The sequence below is a fragment of the Myotis nattereri genome (genome assembly GCF_964212035.1).
Source record: "Myotis nattereri genome assembly, chromosome: 13".
In the NCBI taxonomy this organism is placed as follows: Eukaryota; Metazoa; Chordata; class Mammalia; order Chiroptera; family Vespertilionidae; genus Myotis; species Myotis nattereri.
In genome coordinates, this window is record NC_138088.1 from 41,562,388 (window position 1) to 41,588,975 (window position 26,588).

Sequence of the window (26,588 nt, forward strand, 5' to 3'; positions counted from 1 at the left end):
TCACAGCTACCCCTAAACAGGTACACTCTGCTTCTTTCATCTTCCTGATGGCTCCCACGGGAAAGAAAAGAAAGAGAAAGGAAGCTACACCAAGAAACAGGTCCCAGGCTGGTTTGGCTGGGTTTTGTACCTCCTCTCCCTCACCACCTCCAGTTTGGAAATTCTTTACTTTTCACTCAGCCTGTGTGGCCACTGGACAGCAATGGGAAAAGCCTCCTAAGTAATTTTTCATAATTCATCCACCATGACTCCCTGGAAAAATTAACGCCCCTGTAACTGCACATGCTCCTGCCTCTGTGTGGAAGTTCTTCTCCAGGCCCCAAACTATTCTTCCTAAATTAACTTGCTCTTCCCTTCAAGACCCAGCTCTGGTGTTGTCTCCTCCAGAAAGACTTTCGTGATGCCTGATGCCTGCCTGACACAGGCTGGCCTCTGTTCCTCTTCTGCCCTGACAAAGTGCTTCTGCCAATTCCTGATGACTCATCTGTCTTCCAAACACTCCTAAGCTCCTTGAGGGCAAGACAGTGAGTACCTCCAGTGTCTAGCACAGTATCTATCTGGCATGTAGCATGAGTGTAATAAGTTTTTGTAAGTGAAGAATCTCTCTCTCTCTCTCTCTCTCTCTCTCTCTCTCTCTCTCTCTATATATATATATATATATATATATATATATATCTCCTAACATGCAAATAGACCAAATGGCAGAACAACCGAACAACCAAACAATCGGTCCCTATGATGTGTGCTGACCACCAGGGGGTGCGTGCAGAACTTGGTGAGCATTGGCCACAGCCGTATGGTGGAGCAGGTGAGTGGGGGCGCCAGACAAAGCCTCTGGTAGTTACTGAAAATTCTTTGCTCCCACGTGCAACAGTCCCGCCCGGCACTCGCACCACTCACACCTGCTGCTGGCGCCGGCCCTGCTTGTACCCACTGCTGGCACCAGAGCCGCCGCTTGCACCCGCTGCCAGTGCCCTGGCGCTGGCCCTGATCACTGGGTGCCATCAGCAGGTACAAGCGGTGGCTGCTGGCCCTGATTGCCACTCAGGGCTTCTCCATCTCCCTCTGCTCCTGAGCGGTGATTGGGGCCAGCAGCCACTTCTCACACCCACTGTCGGCGATGGCACCACTTGTACCTGCTACCAGTGCTGGCCCTGCATATACTCACAGCCGGCACCTGGTGCCGGTCCCGATCACTCGGCACTGTCAGCAAGTGCAAGAGGCGGCTGCCGCCCCAATCGCCCCTGAGGGCTTCTTCACCTCCCCCTGCTCCTGAGGGGCAATCGGGGCAGCAGCCGCCACTCGCACCTGCTGCTGGCGCCGGCCCCAATTGCTCCATGCAGTCGGTGGGTGAAAGCGGGGCCGGCGCCATCAGCATGTGAGAGCAGCGGTGACAGGAGCAGGGCTGCTGGCAGACAGGGGCCTGGGGGGCACGGCGGGAGGGGCTGGGCAGGGGTGCAGAGGATGGGCCGAGACCCCTCCCCTTGCCCACCACAACCTCACAGCCCACAGTTCTTTTCAAGATGCACGAATTCGTGCACTGGGTCCCTAGTGAATGATAAGTGAATTAGGTTGGGACAATGTTTACTTAACTATTGAAAACACAATCTTTTCAAAATAGTCTATTTTTTAAAAACTATTTTTCAGATTATAAAAACAGTAATGCTTGTTGTAGCAATTTTACATAAAAAATCCACAAAGAAAAAAAGAAAAACTATCTGTAATTTTTACTACACAAAGAAACCACTTTTAATATTTAGATGTAATCTCTTCCAGTAATTATCTATGTATACATGTATGTCATGTATATATAAAAATCAGAATCTTATCATCATGTCTCATTTTCTCAAGGATTGTAACAGTATCTTTTGGAGGTAGACAGAGGAGACATTTTTATTACAATTTAAATGACAAGAAAACTGGAACCCAAAGATACACATCTAATTAATAGCAGAACTAGGGCTAGAATCGTGAATCTTTTCATTATACCAGGATCCTGCTGTTCTCCGTGAGGCTTCTAATTAAGTGGTGTTCTTCACACAAGAATAAATTGTGCATCAATCCAACATCAATAGGACATGAGCTGTAATTGGATGTTCTTCCTCAGGTAAGGCACAGATTTAAGCTGATCCTGTGTCCATATCATGGCTGTGCATTATTTAACATTTCAAAGGGAAACAAGAATGGCGCACCTAGGATCTTAGTCCTATAAAAACCTAACTAGCGAAGCTAGGCAGGCATCATTAAGATTCAATTTCTTTCCAATGTCCAAATGACATCTGAACAGTGTTGGCTTGGCTCAAATCCTGTTGCTATGATAACCACAGACATAGGTTTAATCCTACCATAGACGAGTGAGTTGCAGTACAATCCACAACCACTGACTATATTCCAGAACAACGTATACAACAAGTATTCAATAAGTGTGTACTGGGGTGAATTGAATGTTTATTATCATTCAGCAGGAAGAGTCAACAAAACAGACAGCAAATATAAATATTCCATCACTACACTCAGTATAAAAAAGGCAACCCAATGTGAACTAGCTTTCTATTTTATTCTAAATAGAAGACTAAATTGTAATCCCTCAAATGCAAACACACACCAGATTGTTAACTCTGCAGATGAGGGAACTATATCTTATTTTTCTGCATACTAGCACCGAACTAGACACATTTGAAGTGTCAATGTTTTTTTAATTGAATTATATTTGCTAGGCTGGCGTGGGAGTTAAAAAGATGTTGACTAGTAATTCACTATTCTTTTCCCTGAGAGCTCTTTAAATCAAGCTCTTAAAAAAAAGCAGCAAGCTAAATTCCAAAACCCTCTCTTAGGAGAATGCCCACAACTGGTGGGGTCTGGACTATGTCCACTGGATGTGCAAATCTCTTCTGCACAAACATCATTTACTCCCAAGGGAGCCCATGACTGGCTGACTGGCTGTGGAGACTCACACGTTCCCTCTTTCCCAATGGCATGGGGTCAGGGGAAAGGGTGGGAGCTGAGTGACGAAGCACTGCTAAACTTAATGTTCTGCTCTTCCTTGGAGAAGGGAAATCTCACAACAGGAGGAGAGCTGGTACTTTTCTGGAGGAGGAACCATAAAGAACACAAAGAAGTTGAAAATGATCTTTTTTTTGAAGACAAGTTTTTGGTGTGTTTTTAAAGGGCCACTCACATAATACCTCTTACCTTAGACTGGACTGGTGCTATTGGAATGACCTTGTCAGAGCTGAGCTGAAATTCTACAAACTGGGGTCAAAGTTGACTGAGTCAGTGGAAGGGTAATATGAGATACAGGTGGAGTGATTAGGCTATGATCCTCACTTTTTAAAAATGTATCCTAGAACATTAACAAAAACAAAATGCTATCTTATATAATAAAACCCTAATATGCAAATCGACCAATCGGTGGAACAACTGGTTGTTATGATGTGCACTGACCACCAGGGGGCAGACAATGCAGGAGCTATGCACTCCCACAGGGGGAGCACCCACTGCTCAGCCTGAAGCCGAGCTCACGGCTGGTGAGCACAACAGTGGTGGCAGGAGCCTTTCCCACCTCCACTGCAGGAGGGCGGTAAGGAGCGAGGGGGGGACTGTGAGAGGGTGCAGGCTGGGCTGAGGGACTCCTCCCCACCACCAGTGCATGAAATTTCATGCACCATGCCACTAGTTTTCTAGTAAAAACTTTTCCTGAAATATACTGAGCTAGATTTGAAGGAAGTGGAATAGAAAATACTGATTTTTCTGGGAGGCAATCAAAACAACTCAGTAATCTCCTAAGCTTTTTACAAATTCTCCTGAAGATTTAGTTGCAATATAAAACCCACACATTTTTATTGGCAGTGTTTGGTTATCAACTGCACAACTCTCTGAAGTGCCTCCTATACAATTCCCACGTCTGTCTCTGTTACACATTCCCGGGGCTGCTGGCAGGACCTGTCATGTTGGTGCCATGGTCTAGCCTAGTAAATTTTCTCCAGGGGATTTAGGACACACTCTCCCAGCTGCCAAGTTCTCTACTTATAAGGTGCAGAATTTATTAGTGTAAAGAAAGACAAAAAGAAAGACTGTTACCTTTTTAAGTGCATTTTACATATGGTTTCTTTATTAGAGCTTGGTGTTTCCAGAAATACAGCTGCCCAGCTCATTGGTACTAAATCAGTGGGATTTGTTTTAGCTTCCTATGAGCTTCTGTGAGCTCTGCTACTACCACATATCAACCGAGGTCTTCTGTGCCATGCTTTCTAAGGAAGCCACCTGCAGCGACTCTCATTTTGTGAAAAAAGCCATGAAGACTTGCATCTTTAACCTGCACAGAGCCATGCTTTGGAATTCAGGATTGTCCAGTTCTAGAAATCAAGCCTGTCTAGTTACCCAAATACCATCTTTTTCTAGTCTAGGTTTTCTTCTCTTCAATTCCTGAAAATGCCTATTTCCAACTTTGGACCCAATTCTGAGGCAAACATTGGCCTCAGACCATAGCATAGATACAACAAAGAGCACTGCAAGAAACGGTGCAGCATGGTGCAAAGAAAACAGGATTTGGACCTGATAGACTCTTAGATTCCAGTTCTTACTACTTGTCTGACCTTGGATTAGTCACTTAATAATCTTAGTTTTTCTTTAGCAAAATAAGTAAAAATAGTCATACTATAAGACTCTGCAGAGTAATTATGCCAAAGTATAATGATTTTGTTTGCATGTTTATTTATTTTCCATTTCTCAGTATGCCTCATTAGATTATAAGCATGCCTTTTCTCTGTGGTTCATCACAATGGCCCATTGCACATGATCAAGAAGAGTGAATAAGATTTGAATGAAGGAAGGAAGGAATAAAGCAAGAAGGAAAGAAAGAAAAAAGGAAGGACAGAGGGAAGGGAAGACAGAGTGCTGAGAGCATTATTGGTGTATATGAAAGTGGTATATAAATTAAATATTGTCCACAATATTAAAGAAATTATAACTCACATTTGATGCATTAATTATATGAAGGTGATTTTTAAAAATGTTACTTCCCTCCATAAAACCATCCTATGACTTTTCATACTACTTACAGGAAAATTCAAACTCCTATTAGCTTAAAAATCCCCATGTGCTCTGACTCCAGCGGGGCTTCATGTCCAGTCCCCCCTTCTCTGCCAGGCCCCGTCACTCAGCTATTCTTGTGTTTCCTCAAACATGTCTGCTGTGAGGACTTCATGCTAGCTCTCCCCGTTCCTGAAAGCTCTTCTGCAAAGTCCATATGACTCCTTCTTTTCACTGGGCTCTTAGCTTCAACGTCACCTTCTCAGAGAAGCCTTCCTGCTACACACTTTCCAGGAGCCTCCACTGACTCCTTGTTATAGAACTCTATTATTTATATATTCACTCACCTATTATTAGTCTCCTCCTCACTATCTGATGATCAGTATTTTCATATGACATTATATTGGTTTAATGCACTTTTCTAATTATTATTTTGTTTATCTCTATAAGTTTATGAGCTCAAAGCAAGTACAAAACCCTGTGGTTCAAACTAAAATTTCCCTCTCCATCCCTCTGTACCCAGCCCTGCCCCCGCCCCCCCGCCCCCCCCCCCCTCCACACACACACTTTGAGAGAGGCATTGTGGCTCTCTGAATAAAAGCAACTGTGCCAGTATTGTGATTGAATTGGAGTGATACGCAATAAGTGATGCAATAAATGTTCAAAACTCTGACTAGAGGGATTGTTTTGAGACATGGAAATGGTGCTGTTGGAGGCCAAGCTGTTCTCTGTTCCAGGCTTGAAGGCCTCCTGGCTCAGGCCTGGACTTAGGAAGAGGGAAGCAAATGGCAGGAACACTCACTGGTTCCACTGGGTTTGTTTATTGTGGACCCTGGGGGAGCAGAAATTCTGTAGAAAGAGCACTGGACCAGGGCACAGGGACAGGCCCTAGGGCTGGCTCTACCTGCCCTCTCCCCACCTCCCCACCCCAGGTTATCAGTCCCTCTGTTATATGAGGTGGAACTAGATCATCTAGAAGGGGGATCCTAGCTCTGACATTCTATGGGTTAGTGAGAAGAGTCTGACCTTGCATCATGACCAAGACATCTGTGAAAAGGATGGCCCAGGTAATATTTCTGGTAAGCACAGTTTTTCTGGACTAAATGGGATTTCTTGGACTGGTCAGTCACTGGACAAACCCAGATCTCTGCTTTTGCGATTCTTCCTTAGCTTTCTTTCCATTTCCTTCACTTTGCTCGAGAAGTTGGTGCTCTGGGAAAATCCCCTCAATGTCACATAGGGATCAACATCTAACTGTAAGTGCACTTCATTCAGCCACTCTCCAAGGGATGGGCTCCTACTGTATCTGATTTTGGCCAGCATGCTCCCATCTGCTTTCAACATGTTGTATCTGACATTAACTAATGTCTCCTATTAGCATTAAGGAAAACAATCTGGAAAAATTCACTCTCAAGCAGAGTTCAAACAGGCCACAAGTAGATGTGGAATCTCAACTGCACAAGATTTCTTAAAATTATAGTAGTAAATACAATATATATAAATGTGTGTGTGTGTGTGTGTGTGTGTGTGTGTACATGCACATGTAGAGGTGTGGGTGGTGGGGGGTAAAGCCAAAAGTCTGTGAAATGGGTCAAGAATGCTTCTGTCCAATTCATGAGATTAACTGGTAACAGAAGAAAAATTCTCCCAGAGTGGAACAAGGCATGATCCAAAGAACTGAATGACATGGAGAAGGAGCTGGGAATCTTTATCTCACACTTACTGGTAATGGGTTAAAATTCTGGTCCACGAGGTGATTGTATCCATGGTCAAAAAATGAGTGCCGTATCACAACATCAATGCCCTGATTGGCCAGCATTCCTAAAGTGTTCAACCATCTAAAAAGCAGGGGGGAAAAGCTACATCAATACATTTTTAAATAGCATATAACAAATTCTACAGAGTCTGGCTAACACACACATATATACACTAACCACCCTCACCACCAAATTTACCTCATACTTTAATGGAGAAGATTATTTTAAGCATTAAATACCTAGCTGGAAGAGATTTTAGAGATTATCAAATCTTACCTCTCACTTTATAAGAAAAAGAGATACAAGAGAGTAAAATGAATTGCCCTTGGTCATAAATAGCTTGTTGCTAATGACTTATTTTCTATTCCTGTAATATTCAATATTTAAATGAACACCATAGGAACTTGTAAACATGATTATCACCCCCTGGCCACAGGATACACAATCACAGGAGCACACACACTATACTTTTCATCACTTGAACTCTCCTGCTTACACCTTATGACTGTGCATGTGGCTTTCATGTGTCTCTAATTCAAATACTCCTATGATCTGTGCAAGCGTGGGACAGTCATTTGTATCCCTCATATATTACCATCAGCAGTCGATGCAATAATAATTGTCTTCACACTATAACTATACAGGGATTGAAGTGTGCTATCATCACATGCATATCACAGTGAAGGACCTGCATTGCTCAAACACTTATTGCATACCCCACTATGCCAAACACCCACTTTCCAGGGCATGTGTTTTTTTCAAAAATATTGTTCTCTGGGTTCTTCCAACACCCATGCTAACTCTGCTTTCATTATTGACAAATTCAGTTCATTCTTTTCTCTTCCTCTTTCTACTTCTGAAACGTAGGGAAACTTCTAATTGTAATAATATAAGTGTAAGAAATATGATTGAGAGCTTCAGTCTTCTCAGTATAATATTGAGGCATTTCATAATATTTTCTCAGCATATGTGTCTAGCTTCATCTGTCACCTCTTCTTTCCTTTTCTCTCACCCTAACCCTCATTTCCCAGGCTCTAAGCTACATAAAACTACTCTTGGCTGCCCAAATACACCATGCTTTCACATGCTTACCTGAGTCTTGATACATGTTTTAACTTCTGCTCAGTATTCCCTTCCTCTCTTCCTCTAACCCATCTCATCTGGCAAATTTCTTTCCACCTGTTAATCTACTAGTCAAGTGTCACCTCCTTCTAACTTCTGCCACCACAAAGTAGTACCTTCCTCCTCTGTACTCCCAGAACTCTTATTCATACCCTTTTCCAGCCCATTAAATGACAATCACTTGCTTACTTCTCTGCTGTCTCCCAGTTGGTTATAAATTCATCGAGAACAGACATATGTTTTAGCTTTGTACCCAAAACACCCATCACTGTTCCTAGTACAGTGTAGGTGCTCAATACCCTTTATTGTGTTGAAAATGATCTGGATCAAATTAGATCCTAGGAACTTTAAAAATCACCATTCAGCATACTAGAGACATATTATGCATAGTTGTGATTTCCCAAATCTGAAACCATATGGAGCTCCAAACCAGTGACTTAGAGAATGAAAGTTTTCCCTTACTGAAATGAAGGGCATTGCTAATTTTTATATTATGAATGAATATCATTGATATTTTCAAATATTTTTCACATTGACAATTATATGTTATTCTCATAAAAACTAACAAACATTTACTGATAATTAGAGTTACAAATACAAAACAAAACACAAAAGTTTTAAATACAAAAGAAAATTTAGCAATAATATAATAGAACCTTTTTTTGTTTGTTTTGATTGGGACATTGCAACTCAGGGAATTAAAAATTCTTTTGAAATATCACACCTAAGCTACCTGCCTTTATTATTTTTATTAATTTGGCAGCCCTAGAAATCAGGATAACAGCTCTGGCCTTTCCTTTGAGCACACTACCAAGTATCTTGCAGCAGAACTCTAACACGAGTTCCGGGTGGACGCCTCCTGACTCAGTGTTCTTTCAATGTGAAAACTGGGCAAACGCAACAGGGCCCACATCTAACAAGTATTTATCTATAAAAAACACGTGTGTTATTCTCCTTTCTCGCCCTGTCCTTGTTGAGTGAATGAAGAAACAGAGTGATGAGTAAATATGTCATCATGTATATGTGAGACCCTGTATCTACCAGCATCTGGATGTCAACACAAGACCGTATTTTGGTATTTTTATATGTGAAAAGTTCCCACTTGTTCATTCATTATTCATTCAAGGACATTAATTAATCAATTGTAAATGCCAGGCCTTATTTTCAACATAGAGGATAGATTTAAAAGTGCTATGACTATGTAAGTCATTTGTAAAGCACTGGGTATGTAAATACCTGTACATACACATTTACAGGGATGGTATCAAATTCCTACTTGTGACCTCTACAGAGCCTAGCACAGTCACCTGCAAAGATTTATATATATATAGTAAATAAATGTTAACTAGTAAATCTGAGTTTTTGCTAGTATATGGGGAAGTTTTGAAGGAACTCTAACACAAAAGGGAAGAATATGCATCTTCTTCTCCAAACCCACATCCAATATGCACATCCCCACAGCAGTCAAAATTGACTATAGCCAGAACTCCTGCTTCCCCCTGGCTTTTCAGAGTGGATGGTTAGTACTGAAGTTATCTTCATCTTCTTCCAGTAATAATAAGCCCCGAGAGGAAGAGATACATGATGTTCTAAGTCTCCCTTTTATGCTCAAATAGAGAAAGGGGTAAGCTGACTGAAATATTTCACCAAGGATGCTACTGCAGCCAGTATTTTTCATTCCGCATAAGTGTATTGCATGTCTAATATGTGCCAGACACTACTAGAAGCTGGAGACACAGTAGTACGCTAAGGGTACATTGTAGTGCATCAAAGAATCTCAAAGCCAGTGGGGGGGGGGGGGGGGGTAGGGGGTAACGTGGGGATAAGGACACATATGTAATCTCTTAATCAATAAAAAATATATTAAAAAAAAAGAATCTCAAAGCCCTGATGGGGAAAAGTACCCTTGAATACTTGACAGTGAAGAATTCTGATTCATGATTGCATGGATATGTGTACCAGTAAGCTCACAGTTATACCATATATTGGGGAAAAAAGAATAAAAAAATGTTTTTTTTCCTATTTCTTGCTAACTTTCTGGAACTTCCTATAATGCTTTACTTTTTTTTCTAGGAAGCAATTTATGCCCCTTGAAGAGAACTGAACTCAAAGGGCACAATGCTGGATAGCTGCCAGTGGAGCTGTGAGCAAATGTGTGCTAAAGAGGTAAGAAGGAAAACCAGGAGCAGAATGAGCTAGTCTTCATATAGTCTGTGCCAACTAAGCAATGGGTGTCTGAACTACAACTAGAATCTAAACAACCATGTAATCTGTGTTCTGCAAAATGACTGCAGAGATATTTGGCTGATGCTCATTAAAGATAGGTCTCTCTCTAGCTCCCTCCATGAAGGTCTGTGGTACTTCTCACTTCACATCATCCCCTAAAGAGAAGAATGCTCATGAAAACACTCAGTGCACTGGGGCTGTTTGCTGGGCTCTGCAGCAGAGTTCTTTTGCAACAGCTGAGCAAAAGCTAGTCCACTGCTGATGCCAAGAGGTCCCCTGTAGTACTGACTGCTAGTCTGGCTTCTTACCCTGGCCTCTGGGCTCACAGTGAAACCTGGTGGGGAGTGTATTTTTAAAAGAAGACTCTCAGCAACATTATCAAATGCTGATTCACTCCATGTCATTCATCTGTTCTGTGCCACTCAGTGTTAAGTGCTGAGGACACATAGACGGAAGACCCAGGGTATCACAGTATATTACATTGACTCATTATCTTCATCTGCACTTGCAGGATTCCATCTGTAAAGGCAAATCTACCTGACTGACTTGATTTTTCCTTCACAAATGTGTCAAATAAGCTTCTTAGGAAGACCTTGCTTAGCCAAAAGCCAGGACCGTAAGACTAGACAGGACAGGTTAGCCCGTGGTCCTGCTATGTAACACTGGCAGGCCAGTTAGAGGTCCTTATTCTTCTGGCTTAAATTGTTCTCCAGAAAACTTCAATAACCTTCAAGTTCATTTTCCCATCCCTTGCCTCTCCAAACTCTTTAGTGTACTATTGCCAAAGCCAATGTTTTAAAAGATAGGTCAGAAGGTGTCTCTCTCTCCTCCAAAACCTTCACTGGCTTGCCACTGAATACGGAACAAGCTTCATTTCATCTGCCTGATCTTCAAGGCCTTTCGTGATTTGATGGTAAACTCCCTCCTTAGTCTCAGCCTTCCTACATTCCCTCAGATGCCAAGGCTTTTGTCACACACATTTCCCCTCCCCTGTTCCTTCAGCTGAGAATGCTCCCTGTCCTGTCACCACCATTCTCCACCAACAGAAATTAGAGTAATGTCTCTTTGTCCCATTCAAATGCTACTTTTCCCATGAAGCCCTTCCTGATCCTCCCAGTCAGAGAAATCCCTGATTCCTTTGCATGTCTATTACTTTTCTTTTATAGACAGGCTCAGGGAAAGGTGGTCTGATATAGTGGCAAAGAGGCTGGAGCACGCTGCCTGGGTGTGAGTCCAATCTCTGCTACTAACTAATAATAGTATTTATCTCACTGGGTTGTTATAAAGTAACTAGAAGCCTGGTGCATGAAATTCATGTGGGTAGGGTCCCTAGGCCTGGCTGGTGATCAGGGCCAATCTGCAGGGCAACCTGCGGAGCAATCAGGGGGCCGCCTCCTGGCACCCACCTTGGCTGGCCTGGGGCCTGCGGGCTGGTGGCAGCTCCTGCGTTGAGCATCTGCCCCCTGGTGGTCAGTGCATGTCATAGCGACCAGTTGTTCTGCTATTTGGTCAATTTGCATATTAGGCTTTCATGATAAAGTAATAGTTCCTACTTCACTGGCTGTTAAATTATTAGCCATATTAAAGCATTTTAAACAGTGCTTGGCACACACTAAGCACAACAGAGTTAAAATTATTATTATATGGCACTTATCTTTATGACTTTACTTATCTTGTCTCCCTTCCTCCAATGTTAAGATCCTGGAGGGCAAAAACCCTGTGTTACTCTTACCCATCTCCCAGGACTATGGTGAAAATTAGATGAGAAAATGTCAGCACTATGTTTTGCACTGGGGACATTAAATAAATTTTTTATTACTTTTATGACTACTGTTGCTACTATCTTGTTCTGATGCCTGTGCCTGGCATTTTCATATCTAGAGAAGTCTCTAATCTTGCTTGTTTATTGAATGGCTAAACATATTCACAAATAAGTGGCTGAAGAATTTTCAACATGAACTCTCCCTCTCAAGGGCAGAATACTGAGCAACTATGGAAGTCTCACTATCCTTCTTTCCTCAAAGTCCCTGGAAGTGAAATTGAAAGTGTTACTCACAAGAATCCTGCAGCATAGGAATCTGATAGGTTGTTTGTGCCTCCAGCTGAGGTTGTTACCACACCTTCAAGCCAAATCTTCTTTCCTGGGGTGTATGTATTAACCACCTGTTCACACAACAAAGCAGAAAGGAATAGTGATATTATTAAAAGCTGTTCTCCAATGAGAAGAAACACACATCCCTTAAGGAAATTCCTGCAATCCCTTACTCCCAGGTGGTAATGACCTATGCTTTTTTTATTTTAATGCACCCCATACAGTGACCTGGCACACGCATGCATATACACGCGCGTGCACGCACGCGCGCACACACACACACACACACACACACACACAAGAATTAATACTGACACATGTCCACCAAAAGAAATAATCACTTTTCCCTAAATTACTCCAATGTGACAAGAGAACAAATGCATATTCCAGGAAATAAACTGACTGCAACACCCTTCACTGGAAGATATAAATCTATGATATTTCCTTATTAACAAGCACTGAGAAGCAAGTTTTCTTTTTGTTTTTAAATACATTTTTATTGATTTAAGAGAGGAAGGGAGAGAGAGATAGAAACATCACTGAGAGAGAATCACTGATCGGCTGCCTGCTGCACACCCCCTTCTTGGGATCGAGCCAGCAACCTGAGCATGTGCTCAGAATCAAACCTGGGACCCTTCAATTCGCAGGTCAACGCTCTATCCACTGAGCACAGCCAGCTAGGGGTAAAAAGCAAATTTTCTTAATACTCTGTTACAGCAAATCCATGGATGAGTGCACTGTCCATGCATCAAAAGTCATCAATCATGAGAGTCCACAGAAATCAATGTCTGGGAGAAGTATTTTACAATTACCAGGGCATGTGTACATATTACAACCACATTTTGAGGTAACTGCAGTAAGCATAAAAAGAAAAATCACTGACCCACAGGTGAAAGATCCTACACAGGGAGCAGTCTCCTAAGCAAAGGCAAAACGTTTTGTCAAAAGGTGGCCCTCTGACGTTTTGAAATAGCCTAGTGTCTGATCCACAAGTTGGAGATTGGCCAAACTACCCCAATCAGAGCTCTGATCTTTTGGGAAGCAATCTGGCAGTACTTAGGGATAATGCTGTACACTGCTTAGCCTCTGAAAGCAGAGCTGACACAAAGGTTTGTCTATAGGTGGTTCATTTGGGAAGTAATATCAGCAGGAATGAGGAACTGGGGGACTGAAATAGGGAGGAAGGGGAGACCAGTACAAGGAAGCATTTTCAAATTGGCAACCAGTGCTGGCAACTTGTACTCAGTCCCACAGGGATCTTGGTAAGAGCTGTGTCTCAGAACTGTCCTTTGGCTCTTATCCTCCAAAGGTCAAGAGTAGCCTTGTGACATTTATCCCCACCCGCCATTACCCCATTTCATTGAGGGGTGAGGCTCTACTGCACCATACCAGCACTACACTGGTTGCGGCCTGTGCGCCTGCCTATCTCTGATCTCTGCAGAGATAACCAGAGCAGGAGGTGGGACTGAGAAGATGCTGGTTATGCACAAGAGGCACTGGATAAATATGATAGTGCATTTAGTAAGGTCCTATGGCCCACCAATTACTCTCCTGTACATTTAGACCAACTCTATTTTCCCTTAGGTCTCTAAGGAGACAAGTATGAGAATGTTTGTGGCAGATGTCTGTTGCTAGAGGAACAGGAAAGTAAAATGTGGTGGGTATATATCATAAAATATTATGCACAAGTTAGAGAAATAAATTCAATGTAAATCCAGCAATATGAACAGGTTTTAAAGGGTTAGTGGTAAGTTAAAAAAATAGCAACAATATAATATTTATGGACCAATATTATTTATATAATTACCATTCACACCCAATAACACTAAACAGTATATAAAGATAAATGTCTCTTAAAGACATATATCAAACACATAAGGAAGTCATGCATTTGAGGGAGGTGCATGTGAGTGAGGATTAGAAATGAAGGTGAAAATTAAAGCAGGTCTTTGTATGAACTGATGATAATAATTTGCTATAGTTCAGTAATAAGATTTTAATTAATTCTTTCCATAATATATATATATATATATATATATATATATATATATATATATATGGAGAGAGAGAGAGAGAGAGAGAGAGAGAGTTACATGTATGTCAGAACTTTCCTCTTTTCAAACTCATGAGCAGACATCAGCAAAGAGATTTCTTTTTTAAAAATCTCTTCCTCGGTACAGTTCTCTGCCTTTCCATTCCCCCTCCTGCCACCTACTAGATATTTGTATTATTTGAAACCTATTTTCAAATCAGAGATGGCAAAGTGCTTGACCCTTTAAGGAATAAAGTTGTAAAAATACTTAAAAAATTTCAGATGAAAGTAAGATAGCAATCAAAAATTGAAGAAAAACCCTGGGAATTAATAGTGGAGATCAAATTAGAATGCTGTTAAAGATTAAATAAGAATCCCCCTTACACCAAAAAAAAAAAAAAGAAGAGTTATTGAGGAAGTCACAGACAGTTCTCCTCCCCTTCTCAAATGACCCGAACCCATGTAGCCAGGGCAACACTTTATAACTAAAAAAGCAAGGAAACCACCTTAAATGATCAAAAGATAGAGCCATACAGTGACACTAAAGGATTACAATGATTCCCCTTAAAAATACCTGTGCTAGAAAAATACCTGTGCTCTTGATAAACTTTGTAGTTCTTTTGTGACTAACTAAAATTGAGTCAAATAATGGTGTTTTTCTTTTTGTCTTTGACTTCTAGGATATTCAGGATTTAATTTTGCTCAAAGACAGATATTCAAATGAGACAATTAGAGAAAAGGGGTTTGGTTAAACAAAACAAAACAAAAAGGTAAATACTACAGTATGATGAATCTTGAAATCATTAAACTAAAAGAATCCAGACACAAAAGGCCACATATTATAGGATCCATTTATATGAAATACCCAGAATAGACAAGTCCATAGAGACATAAAGCAAATTAGTGGTTTTTTAGGGTTGGAGAAGGAGAGGGAGAAGAGGAGAGGAGGTGGGGAGTGACTACAAATAGGTATGGGGTTTCTTTGGGGGATGATGAACATGTTCTAAAATTAAACAGTGGTGATGGCTTTACAATACTGTGAATATATTAAAAGTCACTAATTGCACACTTTTAAAGGGTGACCCTATGGTATGTGAATTATATCCCAATAAAATGGTATATGTGCCATTTTATATTTAAATTACCTAATAATTATAAAGCATTTGGAGAAGTGCCTGGTATATGGTAAGCTCTTAAAGCATAAATCAAAATTACCTAGATCACTCTTCTTGTCCAAAGTATATATGATTATGTTTGGATTAATCTAACATTAAAGCTGATTACTTTTCTTTTGGACACAATGCTTTTCATGGTAGATAATGGGCCAGATGTATGCTCAGTAGCAAAGAAAGGTCTATTTAAAATTTAAAATGCACAGGGATCATTTACATTAACATAATTCCCATTCAGAGTAGTTCATTTATCCACTCTCAACACAGAAGCAATTCTTGTCTTTTTCTAGAGAAGCCACATGAACAAAAAATACACAGTGAGGTAGAACTTTGATACAAAATCTAAACAAGTTATATGAAATGTTCTGTGGAAAAGAGATTCCTTGAAAGTATTCATATTAAAGGTTCTGGGAGTAGCTGGTACAGATCAACAAGGATTTTCTGAGCATTTACCATTTGGAACATGGTGAGAAGCTTGATGAACTGTATGACTATCATGAGCAGAGAAGACCATTGTGGTGAGGTGGTAGGGAGATACTGAGGCTGGGTGCTGGTTGGGATTAGGGAGGAAATCGGTAAGGGCAGACTAGGGACGAAAAAAATCAGGAAAACCAGATGGAACCACCTGCAAAATTCCCTTAGAAAGTGAAACTCTAAGAGACGGAAAGCTCTAGTTCAACACTGCGGTTTTCTGCATAAATATGATTCTCCCTGTGCTGGAAGAGAGAAAATTGCAGGACTGGAATAAACAAAGGTATGTTCCTGGTGAGAAATGATGTGCCAATGAAGGTTATTTTAAGAAACACACTGACTGGGGAGGGGGAAGTACAAATGCTGAGATTACTGATGTGAAGGTAGAGGGAGCGAAGTGGTTCGTTCCCTTTCAGAAGCTCTTTGTTCTAAATAGGCTTCAGCCATTGGGCCCATGTAGACAAGGGAGTTTTAAGGCACCCACAGAACAGCTCACAAGTGACTAGTTGCTGATCAGAATCCTTGGGCTTGACTGGGAGCAGGGTTAAGGGAAATCCAGTTCTCTGCCCTCATATTTCGAGCTTGAAGGCCTCAGGACTATTCGTGTGGCTATGCTGAAGGAAGTGAGGTGAGAAAGCAAGAAGAGGTTAGGAAAACAGCACCGGTTTTTAAAAAGTTTTATTTTCTCAACCACTTTGAAATGCTTTTTTAAAGGAAAAACAGTAAAAATAAAAAAATAACCATTTACGTGGCATAGTTTCAAACCTGGACTTCCTTTTCCTGTTTCTCAAAAACTGTGACCTAAGTCTTTTTTAAAAAATGACTCCTGAGAGCCTGGTCTCAGCCACTGACTGTGCAAGAGATGGTAGCCTTGTAGCAGCAGACATGTTGTTTATGGTTATCCAAACCCAACACCTTCCTTAATGAGAAAGGAAGCAATAAAACAGGAGCAGTGGACAGGCCAGCTGGCTAATCAGCCCTGGCAGGAGGCCCACCCTCCAAAAGAAGCTGGAGTCCATTAATTCCAGCCTCTCATCTACTCAGACATCAACCTTCCCCAGGACATCAGGAAGAGCAGTAGCCCTTTAAGAAACCAGAACCTATCTCCTGTATCATCGGTTCAAAGCTTCAGGAAGCTTCTTAAACCTTACCTATGCACAGAGCTCCTCTTGGGGGTGCCTCTGCCTCTTTGTTCCATATTATATTTACAAGAGGTTCTGGTTAGAGTTCAGTAATGTTCCGATGTTTCTTTATATTCTTCTTGTGTATTTTTTACTTTAAGCTACCTCCTATTAGAAGAGGAGGGGATCATTCCATTCTGTCCTCTCCTTCCTCACTGCCCTGTTCTGAGTGCTAGATCTTACCATTTCTTCCTCAGTCCTCCTGACAAGTCCACCTCCACACTGCTGTGTGTGGTCACAGAGGTCTGTGTAATTACTTAGGAGATGTACTAAAAGTAACTTGTGTGTAATGAATTTGAGAGCAGTGATCTGGGGAATGATTTACCAAAAAAAAAAAAAAAAAAGGATTCTAAGTTGTCACAGTAACCTTCTTTTCATTTACCAGAATTATGAAATAATTCCTTAACTGGGAGAAATAACTACAGAGCCATTAACTGCACACAATCCATGGTCTCTTGTATGTATTTGGCCATGGGAGTATGTTAGACATAGTGAAATAACAGTGAGAACCACTGAAATCTGATGCCAACTGCTTTAATTAACTTGGTATCTAAGATACTTCATAAATCCCTTAGTGACCTCTTCTGTCCTCCTTCACCACACCACCTCTGGTTTACTACACAAAATGGACTCACCATTTCCAACTACACAATCTTATTTTAGGTGTTCACTGATCACCTTCTCCCCATATCCATTCCTCACCCAGATTATCTGATTTTTTTTCGTGGGTTAATTCATGTTATCTCCTGTGTGAAACTTTATTCAAACCTTCAGAAAGTTACTTTTCTCCTTTGGGTCCCAAAGTTCTTTGAACCTGTCTCTGATCTTGACCTAATTATACCGAGTTATAATTTTCTATTTGCCTATTTGTTTTCCTTCCTATACTACAAGCATTTTTTCCTTTTTTGCATACCCTATAGAACATTTGTTAAATACTTGTGAAATAAATGAGATAATGAAATCACTTGAGATAGTATTTTGCTGATGAAAAGGCCAAATTTCAGAGAAGAAAATTAACAGCCTCAAAACCATAACAGCTAATATCAAATACTGATAGTTGCAGTTTAGGACTCTGTCCACTTTCTAGTTGAATTTTCCTGTTTGAGGAGACCTAGAGGCTTCTACTGACTAAACTGCTTCCATATTTAATATGTCCTTAAGTTAGACAAGCCGAGCTATTCTGAGCTCAGCCATTCTCAACACATTCTCTTGATTTATTTCTTCTGTCTAATGCACTTTCTGTCAGTTTCATTAATTTTTTTCTGTATAATTTCTTTTTATCATCTCCCTGTTCCGGAGTGCTACATTTTGCCCATTTTCTTTTGGTATTAGATCAATTTTTAATTTGTGGCTTCTGCGTCATTTTTAGGATTTAAAATGGCAGTCTCTGCTCTTATTATCTCAAACCACAGAAAAGCAATTGAATATAATTGCAAAAAAACCCATAAAATTAAAATAAGACATACACAGAAAATATAAAGTCACCAGGGAGGCAAGGAAATTATGAGCATATGCAAAACAATAAAGAAGAAAGTTCACAGAATCCCAAAGCCATGACTTGTTTAAGGGCAAATTCTGATGGAGGAAGAGACGAGGCAGCAGCTACTTCCATATAAAGCAATCTTCCTTCCTTCCCCAGTCCTTTTCTGTCCTTCCCTCAGTCTTTCTGAACAGTCTATCCACAGACAAGTGACAGGTTTCACCAGCCTCACAGGTAATTTCCTCTCGCTGAGGACAGCTCCCCACTTCCATGTGTAAACATTGGTAAGTCACTCCAAGTTGCCTCTCCCTTCTGAAGAAGCTTCTTGCCCAAACAGCAATTTGTTCCCAGGGCCATTCCTCCAATGTCCACGGGCAACATAAGCTCCACATTGTCATGCCTTGCACATACAGGACCAAAATCCTGTGCACATGAAACATATAAATGAAGTCCAGTGAATGAATGCAAACAACTCCCTGAAAGGCCTTGTCATCTTCCACTAATTTTGTGGTAACATTAGATATTATCTAATATTGTGGTCCCAACTCTCATTCAGTCCTGATTTCTAAGAGACGAACCCCAAATTATATTAACTGATTTGGGGATTAAATTAATGTTCTTTCACCAGGAACATTCAATATTCTTCTTTTTTTAAAAATATATTTTTATTGACTTCATAGAGGAAGAGAGAGGGAAAGATAGATAGAAACAACAATGATGATAGAAAATCATTGATCTGCTGCCTCCTGCATGCCCCCCCCCCTCCATTGGGGATTGAGCCCACAACCCAGGCATGTGCCCTGACTGGGAATCAAACCTTCACCTCCTGGTTCATAGGTTGATGCTCAACTGCTGAGCCATGCTGGCCGAGCCAGTATTCTTCTTTAAAAGCCTTCTTAATCCTGGGTAGTTAGGAAAATAAATATTATATGGGTTATGAAATAATGGTTAATAAGTGTAGGCGATGCAGATAGTGTTTTGGATAGTAGTGTGAGCTCTGGAGTTAGATGGGCCTGGGTATGAATTCTAATTTTACTACTTAACAAGTGTGACCTTGAGCAAATCACTGGTTTCTTTTAATGGGCTAGTTTATATGATGCACTTAATAAGTGACATTTGTAACCTAAAAAGTAATACAATTATATTGCTGGAAGTTAATGATGCATATTTCACACTTTAATGATTTTGGAATCAAAACGTTTTTCATGATCAATATCAAAAGAAACTTGTCAGCTGTTTACTCTCTCTTCCAGCTGTTATTATATTGATGGTATCCTATCTAATAATAGACAAACATGGTAATTGACCATACCTTCGCTACACCTCCCATTGGCTAATCAGTGTGATATGCAAATTAACTGCTAACAAAGATGGTGGCTAATTTGCATACTGCAGGCAGGGCAGGACAGCGTGAGTGCGAGCCGCCATCCAGGCCCCTGTGTGCTACCCCAGAAGCCGCCTGCCTGCCGCCCGTGATCAGATCTGATCCCAGGCCGCAGGCTGGCCCCAGAAGCCCCAGAAGCCATCTGATATGGCAGTAACTCTATCAGCAAGCACTCTGAAAGTCAGTGGCATAAATGCATCAATTAAAAGAAAGGTTATGAGGGTGAATCAAAAACAAAACCCACTTTAAAAATAAAGACACATATAGATTAAAAGTAAATGAATTAAGCTGCAGCCTGTTTTGCTCAGTGGATAGAGCATTAGCCCGTAGACTGAAGGGTCCTAGGTTCGATTCCAGTCAAGGGCATGCACCTCAGTTGCTGGCTTGATCCCCAGTCCCTATCAAAGCATGTGCAGGAGGCAACCAATCAATGTGTCTCTCCCTTTCCCTTCACTCTCTCTAAAATTCAATGGAAAAATATCCTTGGGTGAAGATTAACAAAAACAAAGTAAATGGATTAAGTAACATTAAAGAGATTATAAGAAAAATATATTCCAAATTTTGTTAGTTGTATAATGGTTATGTTTAAATTATTAACACCTAAGAAATTGGGTGAAGGGTACATATAATATGCTGTAGTATTTTATAGTTTTTTTTACATGTATGAGATTATTTCAAATTAAAATATTAAAAAATCAAAAATTAATAAAATACTAATTGAAATGTATCTGCATTACATGAAAAATCTCCTAATTGCTTCTAGCATAATTTATTAAATTGTGCTAAAATTTATAAGGGTTCCATTAAAAGATATCTTAATTCTAAATGATATAATTGAAAATATATAATAGTGGAGTTATAAGCACTTACCTGAAAATAAAAATTTAAAGAAGTGAATTTAAAAAAGGGATTAGCCAAAGAAAATATATGCACAACCCATGGACACAGACAACAGTATGGTGATGGCCAGAGGGAAATGGGGGGCAAGAGCTAGGTAGAAGGGGCAAAAGTGGGGAAATAGGGACATCCTATATAATAATAATAATAATAATAATAATAATAATAATAATAATAAAAGGCTAATATGCAAATTGACTGAATGGCAGAATGACCGGTTGCTATGATGTGCACTGGCCACCAGGGGGCAGATGCTCAATGCAGAAGCTGCCCCCTGGTGGTCAGTGCACTTCCATATGGGAAGTGCCACTCAGCCAGAGCTGGCTCATGGCTGGCCAGTGCAGAGGTGGTGGCAGGAGCCTCTCCCACCTCCATGGCAGCACTAAGAATGTCCAACTAACGGTTTAGACCTGATCCCTTGGGGGCCTAAGCCTTTAGTCGGACATCCCCCGAGGGCTCCCTGGCTGCCAGAAGGATGTTTGACTGCAAGCTTAGGCCTGATCCCCCAGGAAGTGGGCCTAAGTCGACAGGTGGACATCCCCCAAGGGGTCCTGGACTGCAATTGAGGGCAGGCCAGGCTGAGGGCACTCCCAGTGCACAAATTTTTGTGCACCGGGCCTCTAGTATTTAATAATTGTGTTTAATAATCAAGAAAATATGGCTAATGGAATGAAAATGTCCTCAACTTTGGAGCTCTTTTGTGGTAAACATACTTTTCTAGCCAGAGTCCCTGATTTATCATTAGTATCCATATATATAAAGAGCCAGGGGCCATCACATCTGAAACAACTGAACGGACAACTGAACAGGCTGAGTGGGGCAACCAGGCCGGCAGGGGGGTTAGTGATGGACGACCAAACAACTGAACAGCAGGCTGTGTGGGGTGACCAGGCTGGCAGGGGGGTTAGTGAGGGACAACTAAATGACTGAGCAGCAGGCTGCATGGAGTGACCAGGTTGGCAGGGGTGTTAGTGAGGGACGACCGAACGACTGAACATCAGGCTGTGTGGGGTGACCAGGCCAGCAGGGGGGGCAGTGAGGGGTAACCAGGCAAGCGGGGGGGGGGGCAGTTGGGGGCGACCAGGCTGACAGAGGGAGCTGTTGGAGGCAACCAGGCCAGCAGGGGTGGGGGCAGTAAGGGGCCAGCATGCTGGTGGGGGGGGCAGTTAGGGTGACCAGGCTGGCGGGGGGGCAGTTGGGGGTGACCAGATTGGCAGTGGGGCAGTTGGGGGTGACCAGGCTGGCAGGGGGGACAGTTAGGGGCAATCAGGCAGGCAGGCAGGCATATGAGCAGTTAGGAAACAGGGGTCCTGGACTGTGAGAGGGATGTGCAGGATTGGGCCTAAACCAGCAGCTGGACATCACCCGAGGGGTTTCAGATTGGAAAGAGTACAGACTGGGCTGAGGGACCACCCCCCCACACACACACACACTCCCGTGCACGAATTTCGTGCACTGGGCCTCTAGTCTAACATATGAAAGAGCAGAGTCAAAGTTTCCCTTGTTTCATATTCTCCCATTTGCAGATGCACAGCCAAGAGGAGTCACAGAGGCTAATTTACTGGGAAGCTCATGAAGCTTCAACTTTCAGCTCTCCACTTTCACAGCTCTCTACTAACATCCTAGGCAGGCCTTAGGAATGTGTTCACTTGTCAGATATACTTCTAAAATGTGCAAATTTGTTTGTTTCTTTTTCTAAAAGATGTCCCCAGTATATAAGCTCTGGCCATATGAAAATCAGAATCACCCAGGAATATCACCTAAGGTATTAAAGTGACATACAAACAAAATACACAGTTTGTATTTAGGATCCTCTGCCTCTCCTGAGTACTTCTTTAGCCTGTTTCTCTTCTCCTCAACCAAAACCTACTCTTGGGAAAGGGCCTTCTATTTGATACTACAGGCCCAGTGCACAAAATTCTTGTATGGGTAGGGTCCCTAGGCCTGGCCGACCACCAGGGCTGATCCAGACCTTCTAGCTGCCAGCCAGGGCCTTCCTTCCCCTGGCTGCCAGCTGCTGGCCAGGGCTTTCCTTCATTCCATGCCACCCCCTGGTGGTCAGCACACATCATAGCAAGCGATTGCACTCCCCGTAGAACTCCCAAGGGGACACTTTGCTTATTAGGCATATATATATAGACTAGAGGCCCAGTGCAAGAATTTGTACATGGGTAGGGTCCCTCGGCCTGGCCAGCGATCGGGCTGATTGGGGCCATCTGGCCTGGGGGAGGGACGATGGGAGGTTGGCCAGCCACGGGAGGTTGGCTATTGAGCATCTGCCCCCTGGTCGTCAGTGTGCATCATAGCAATCGGTCAAGTGGTCGTTCGGTAGCTTAGGCTTTTATATATATAGATTAGCACCATAGTAGGTCTTTAAATCTATGTAGTTTACCTCTTCTTGGGTTATTTACATTTTATATCCTCATTGTACTATAGAATAAAACATTATTTTTCTAAAATGAAATATCCAGCATTAGCAAACAGAGTGCAATGTTACTTTGAGCTGTAAAGAGATCTTTGCTTCACTCCTACACACATATTCAGAAGACAATCTCCTGAAGAAGACAGAGCCCATTTATGGCTGCCTAAATCTATTTCTATATATTCGACACTATGCTACAAAGTCAGTAGTAGATTATATTCTTCCATTATTAGATCCAAATATGAATGAGACAAAGACATTACTTCTGTTACACTTCTTCCATTATTTGATTCTGCTCATTCGCCTTCCCCTCTCTGCTTGCCTTCCTCCCTCTAACATTTATTGAGCACTTGCTGAGTGAGAAACACTAGAGTAGGAACTGAAACATTGAAATAAGCATTCAACATTATTAAATGAATGAGTGAATTAATGAATGAATCAATCCAATACTGATTTTTGTGGTGATACTACTGTTCTTGCCCTATATCTTTTCATTTTGCAGTTTGCTCATTAGAGAAGGTTAACAATATCATTGTCCTCATTTTTCCTTGTGGGTTAGTTATTTTATGATCCTGAAGAATACCTATTATTATTTTACCTTGTCCCCCTTGATATACAACAGGCTCAAATAAATAGGTAAATCAGAAGATTGGTTGAGAACAAAGTTTCTTTTTTGATCTATTAATTACTTCAAAAGAATTAAATATTCTTCTGCCTTACCTACTTCCATGATCCTGCAACTAAGATATATTGGCAAAACTGGCACAATGTTATTGCATTTATTGAGACTTCAATGGAGTTAATCTTTATTAAATAGAATAAGCAACCATAAGCATTGATGATATTAACAAAAGAATGATCATAGTTATATTATGAACCATATAAACCATTCATTCTACCACATATATCTATAATCAGGAGTCCTCTGATCATGACTTAAGACAAACTGTATAAATATGAAGTTGTCTATACTTTAGGTGTTAGCCTAAATGTTACTCCCCCTAGAAGGACTTCTTATATTTCTCTTCCCTTTGAAAGTAGATATTTCCCTCTATGGGCACCCATAGCACCTGTTATGTCCCTATATAGGACATATCACACATTATTGTTGCTTGCTTCATTAACTATTTTTCCACTAGACCATAAGGTCTATGAAGACAACCACCACATCAGTCTTATTTACCATTTTATCCTCAGGGGTCTGAAAAATACTAAGAATATTATAACCAACTGATAAGTGAAGGAAGAAAGGGGAGGAAAGAGGGAGGGAGGGAGGGGAGGAGAGAAGGAGGAAGGAAGGAAGGAAGGAAGGAAGGAAGGAAGGAAGGAAGGAAGGAAGGGACTATTAGGGAAGCCAATTGTTTAGTTTATTTAGTATTTTAAATGCAATCATATGGATAGACTTTTGGAAATACTTCCCTTATGACTGGGATTTCACCAACTCCTTCCTGTGCTTATTGAATTGCTGAAAATAATATCAAAAAGTATTATTTCCTCCTCTGATTCCTCTAGGAGATGACACAAATCATTGAGTCCAAATGACTTAAGCCAAAGTGGTTCTTCTTGGTTCTTATATCATTGTTTTGGAGTCAGCCCAGTTATCTACATTATACCATCTGTACTATATCCTAAACATCTCTCACTTTCCCATCTGACTCTTGCCTGTATTGTTAGATTCTCAACCCTTTTCCCTTGACTCATCTCCCAAAGTACAGATAGATGATTATCCTCATTCTAATGGAAGGGAGAGAGAGAGTGGGGATCATCCAAAGAAGTTGGTGTCCAAACACTGTTTCTGTTTAGCTTTCAAAAGCATCATACAGATGTTCATATCACAACAATTCACCCACTGCTCAGAAAACTGACAATTCTTATAAGTGATGTCTAAATTTGGAAACCACAGCTGTTTTCAGCAATTGAGTTACTGTCTTTCGAGTGCCAAAAATATCACCTATCATATTCTCCAGGGTTCAAAGAAAGAGGAAAGAGGGGGGAAAAGCAAAACAAAAAACAAGCTGAGGATAAAGGTAGCATGAAGCTTCTCCAGTTACATAAATTATTAAAAGTAACTGCAGTAACTAAAACCACAGTAGTAATAGCATTAAGAACTAGCTTTCAATAGCAATTAACAGAACAGGACTTCACATGACCTTCCTAACCTTCCTGAGAGGGAAGGAAGATAGTGCTCTTAAAGAAACAGAATCAGAGAAATTAAGTTAACATCCCGAAGTCACACAACTAAGCCTAACCTCCAACCCAAGCCACCAGACTTCAGAAAATCCTGTATCCTATCTCTTATTCAAACAGCTTCACCACTGATCTACCTAACCAATTCCACTTTGTGTTTTAGTCAGAAATATGCCCTTTTCTATCACTGTGGGCCTGGGGATATCAGCATGGGGGGAGGTGTTATTAGGACTTCTCTGAAGTTCCCAAAGTACAGAAACACACACACAAAGATATCATTTATAGCTTTTGGGTGAGGGCTTCAGGCATATACATATTAAAATCCTACTTGGCTCATCTCTGAACTGGTTTTGGGGCTTACAAGAAAGAAGCTGGCCCCTCTGCCCCAGTCTTCACTTTGAACTCTAACTTCCCATAACCCTGCCTACCCAACGGGAGCATTCAGGAACTGAAAAGCAACATTTCAACTGGCAAGGCCTGGTGACTCTTCTCTGATCTTCTCCCAGCTCTCACCTCCCCAGGGCAGGGCAGGGCAGGGCAGGGCAGGGCAGGCCAGTATCTAGCACATCCTGGGCTGTGCTGAGAGAGACTCATCCTGAAGGCCCTGACATTGGAGCCAATGAAGAGTCTGTCCTATGTGTCAAGTCTCAGAGAATCTGCAATCCAGTCGCACCCCCAGCAGATACCCATTTAAGACAAAATCTACAGGAGTTTTGTAAGAGAGAGTTGGAAGAAGAAAACTAATGAGGGAAATGACTGAAGGCTACTAAATGAAACAGGGAGGATGGAACTTTGGCTGACAGTATTTTCAAAAAATAACTGCAAAAACATTTCTGGTCCTAGATGCTCTTCCAGAATCTTGCCACTCCCCCATCAAGAGGAGTTTATTTCCTTTGCCCTTGAATTTCCATTAGTCTTGGTGACTTCTCAGGGTAGATTAGAAAAGGTGATGCCATTTCCACCTGGCTCTCTCTTGGGCATCTATTGGACTTTAGAACCTTGGGAGAAAGCCCAGGCTACCTCAAGAGTTCATATGAAGGTATTCCTGTATGAGTCCCACAAAGGTGCTGGTCAGTAGCTGGCATCAACTAACTGTCACACTCAGGAGTCAACAAGCCCTTCTGATGCTTCTTG

At 41.4% G+C, this 26,588-nt stretch overlaps 1 protein-coding gene across 1 annotated transcript in view; it reads right to left on the reverse strand.

The window, feature by feature from the left end:
- The window catches only part of HPSE2 (heparanase 2 (inactive)), a 529,690-nt gene that overhangs the window by 108,463 nt on the left and 394,639 nt on the right, over nt 1–26,588 (reverse strand). Inside the window, exons 8-9 of the mRNA XM_081104611.1 lie at nt 12,193–12,299; nt 6,755–6,869 (exon numbers count right to left, since the gene is read on the reverse strand). Coding sequence (XP_080960737.1) covers nt 6,755–6,869; nt 12,193–12,299 — 222 coding nt within the window. The remainder of the gene's footprint in view (nt 1–6,754; nt 6,870–12,192; nt 12,300–26,588) is intronic.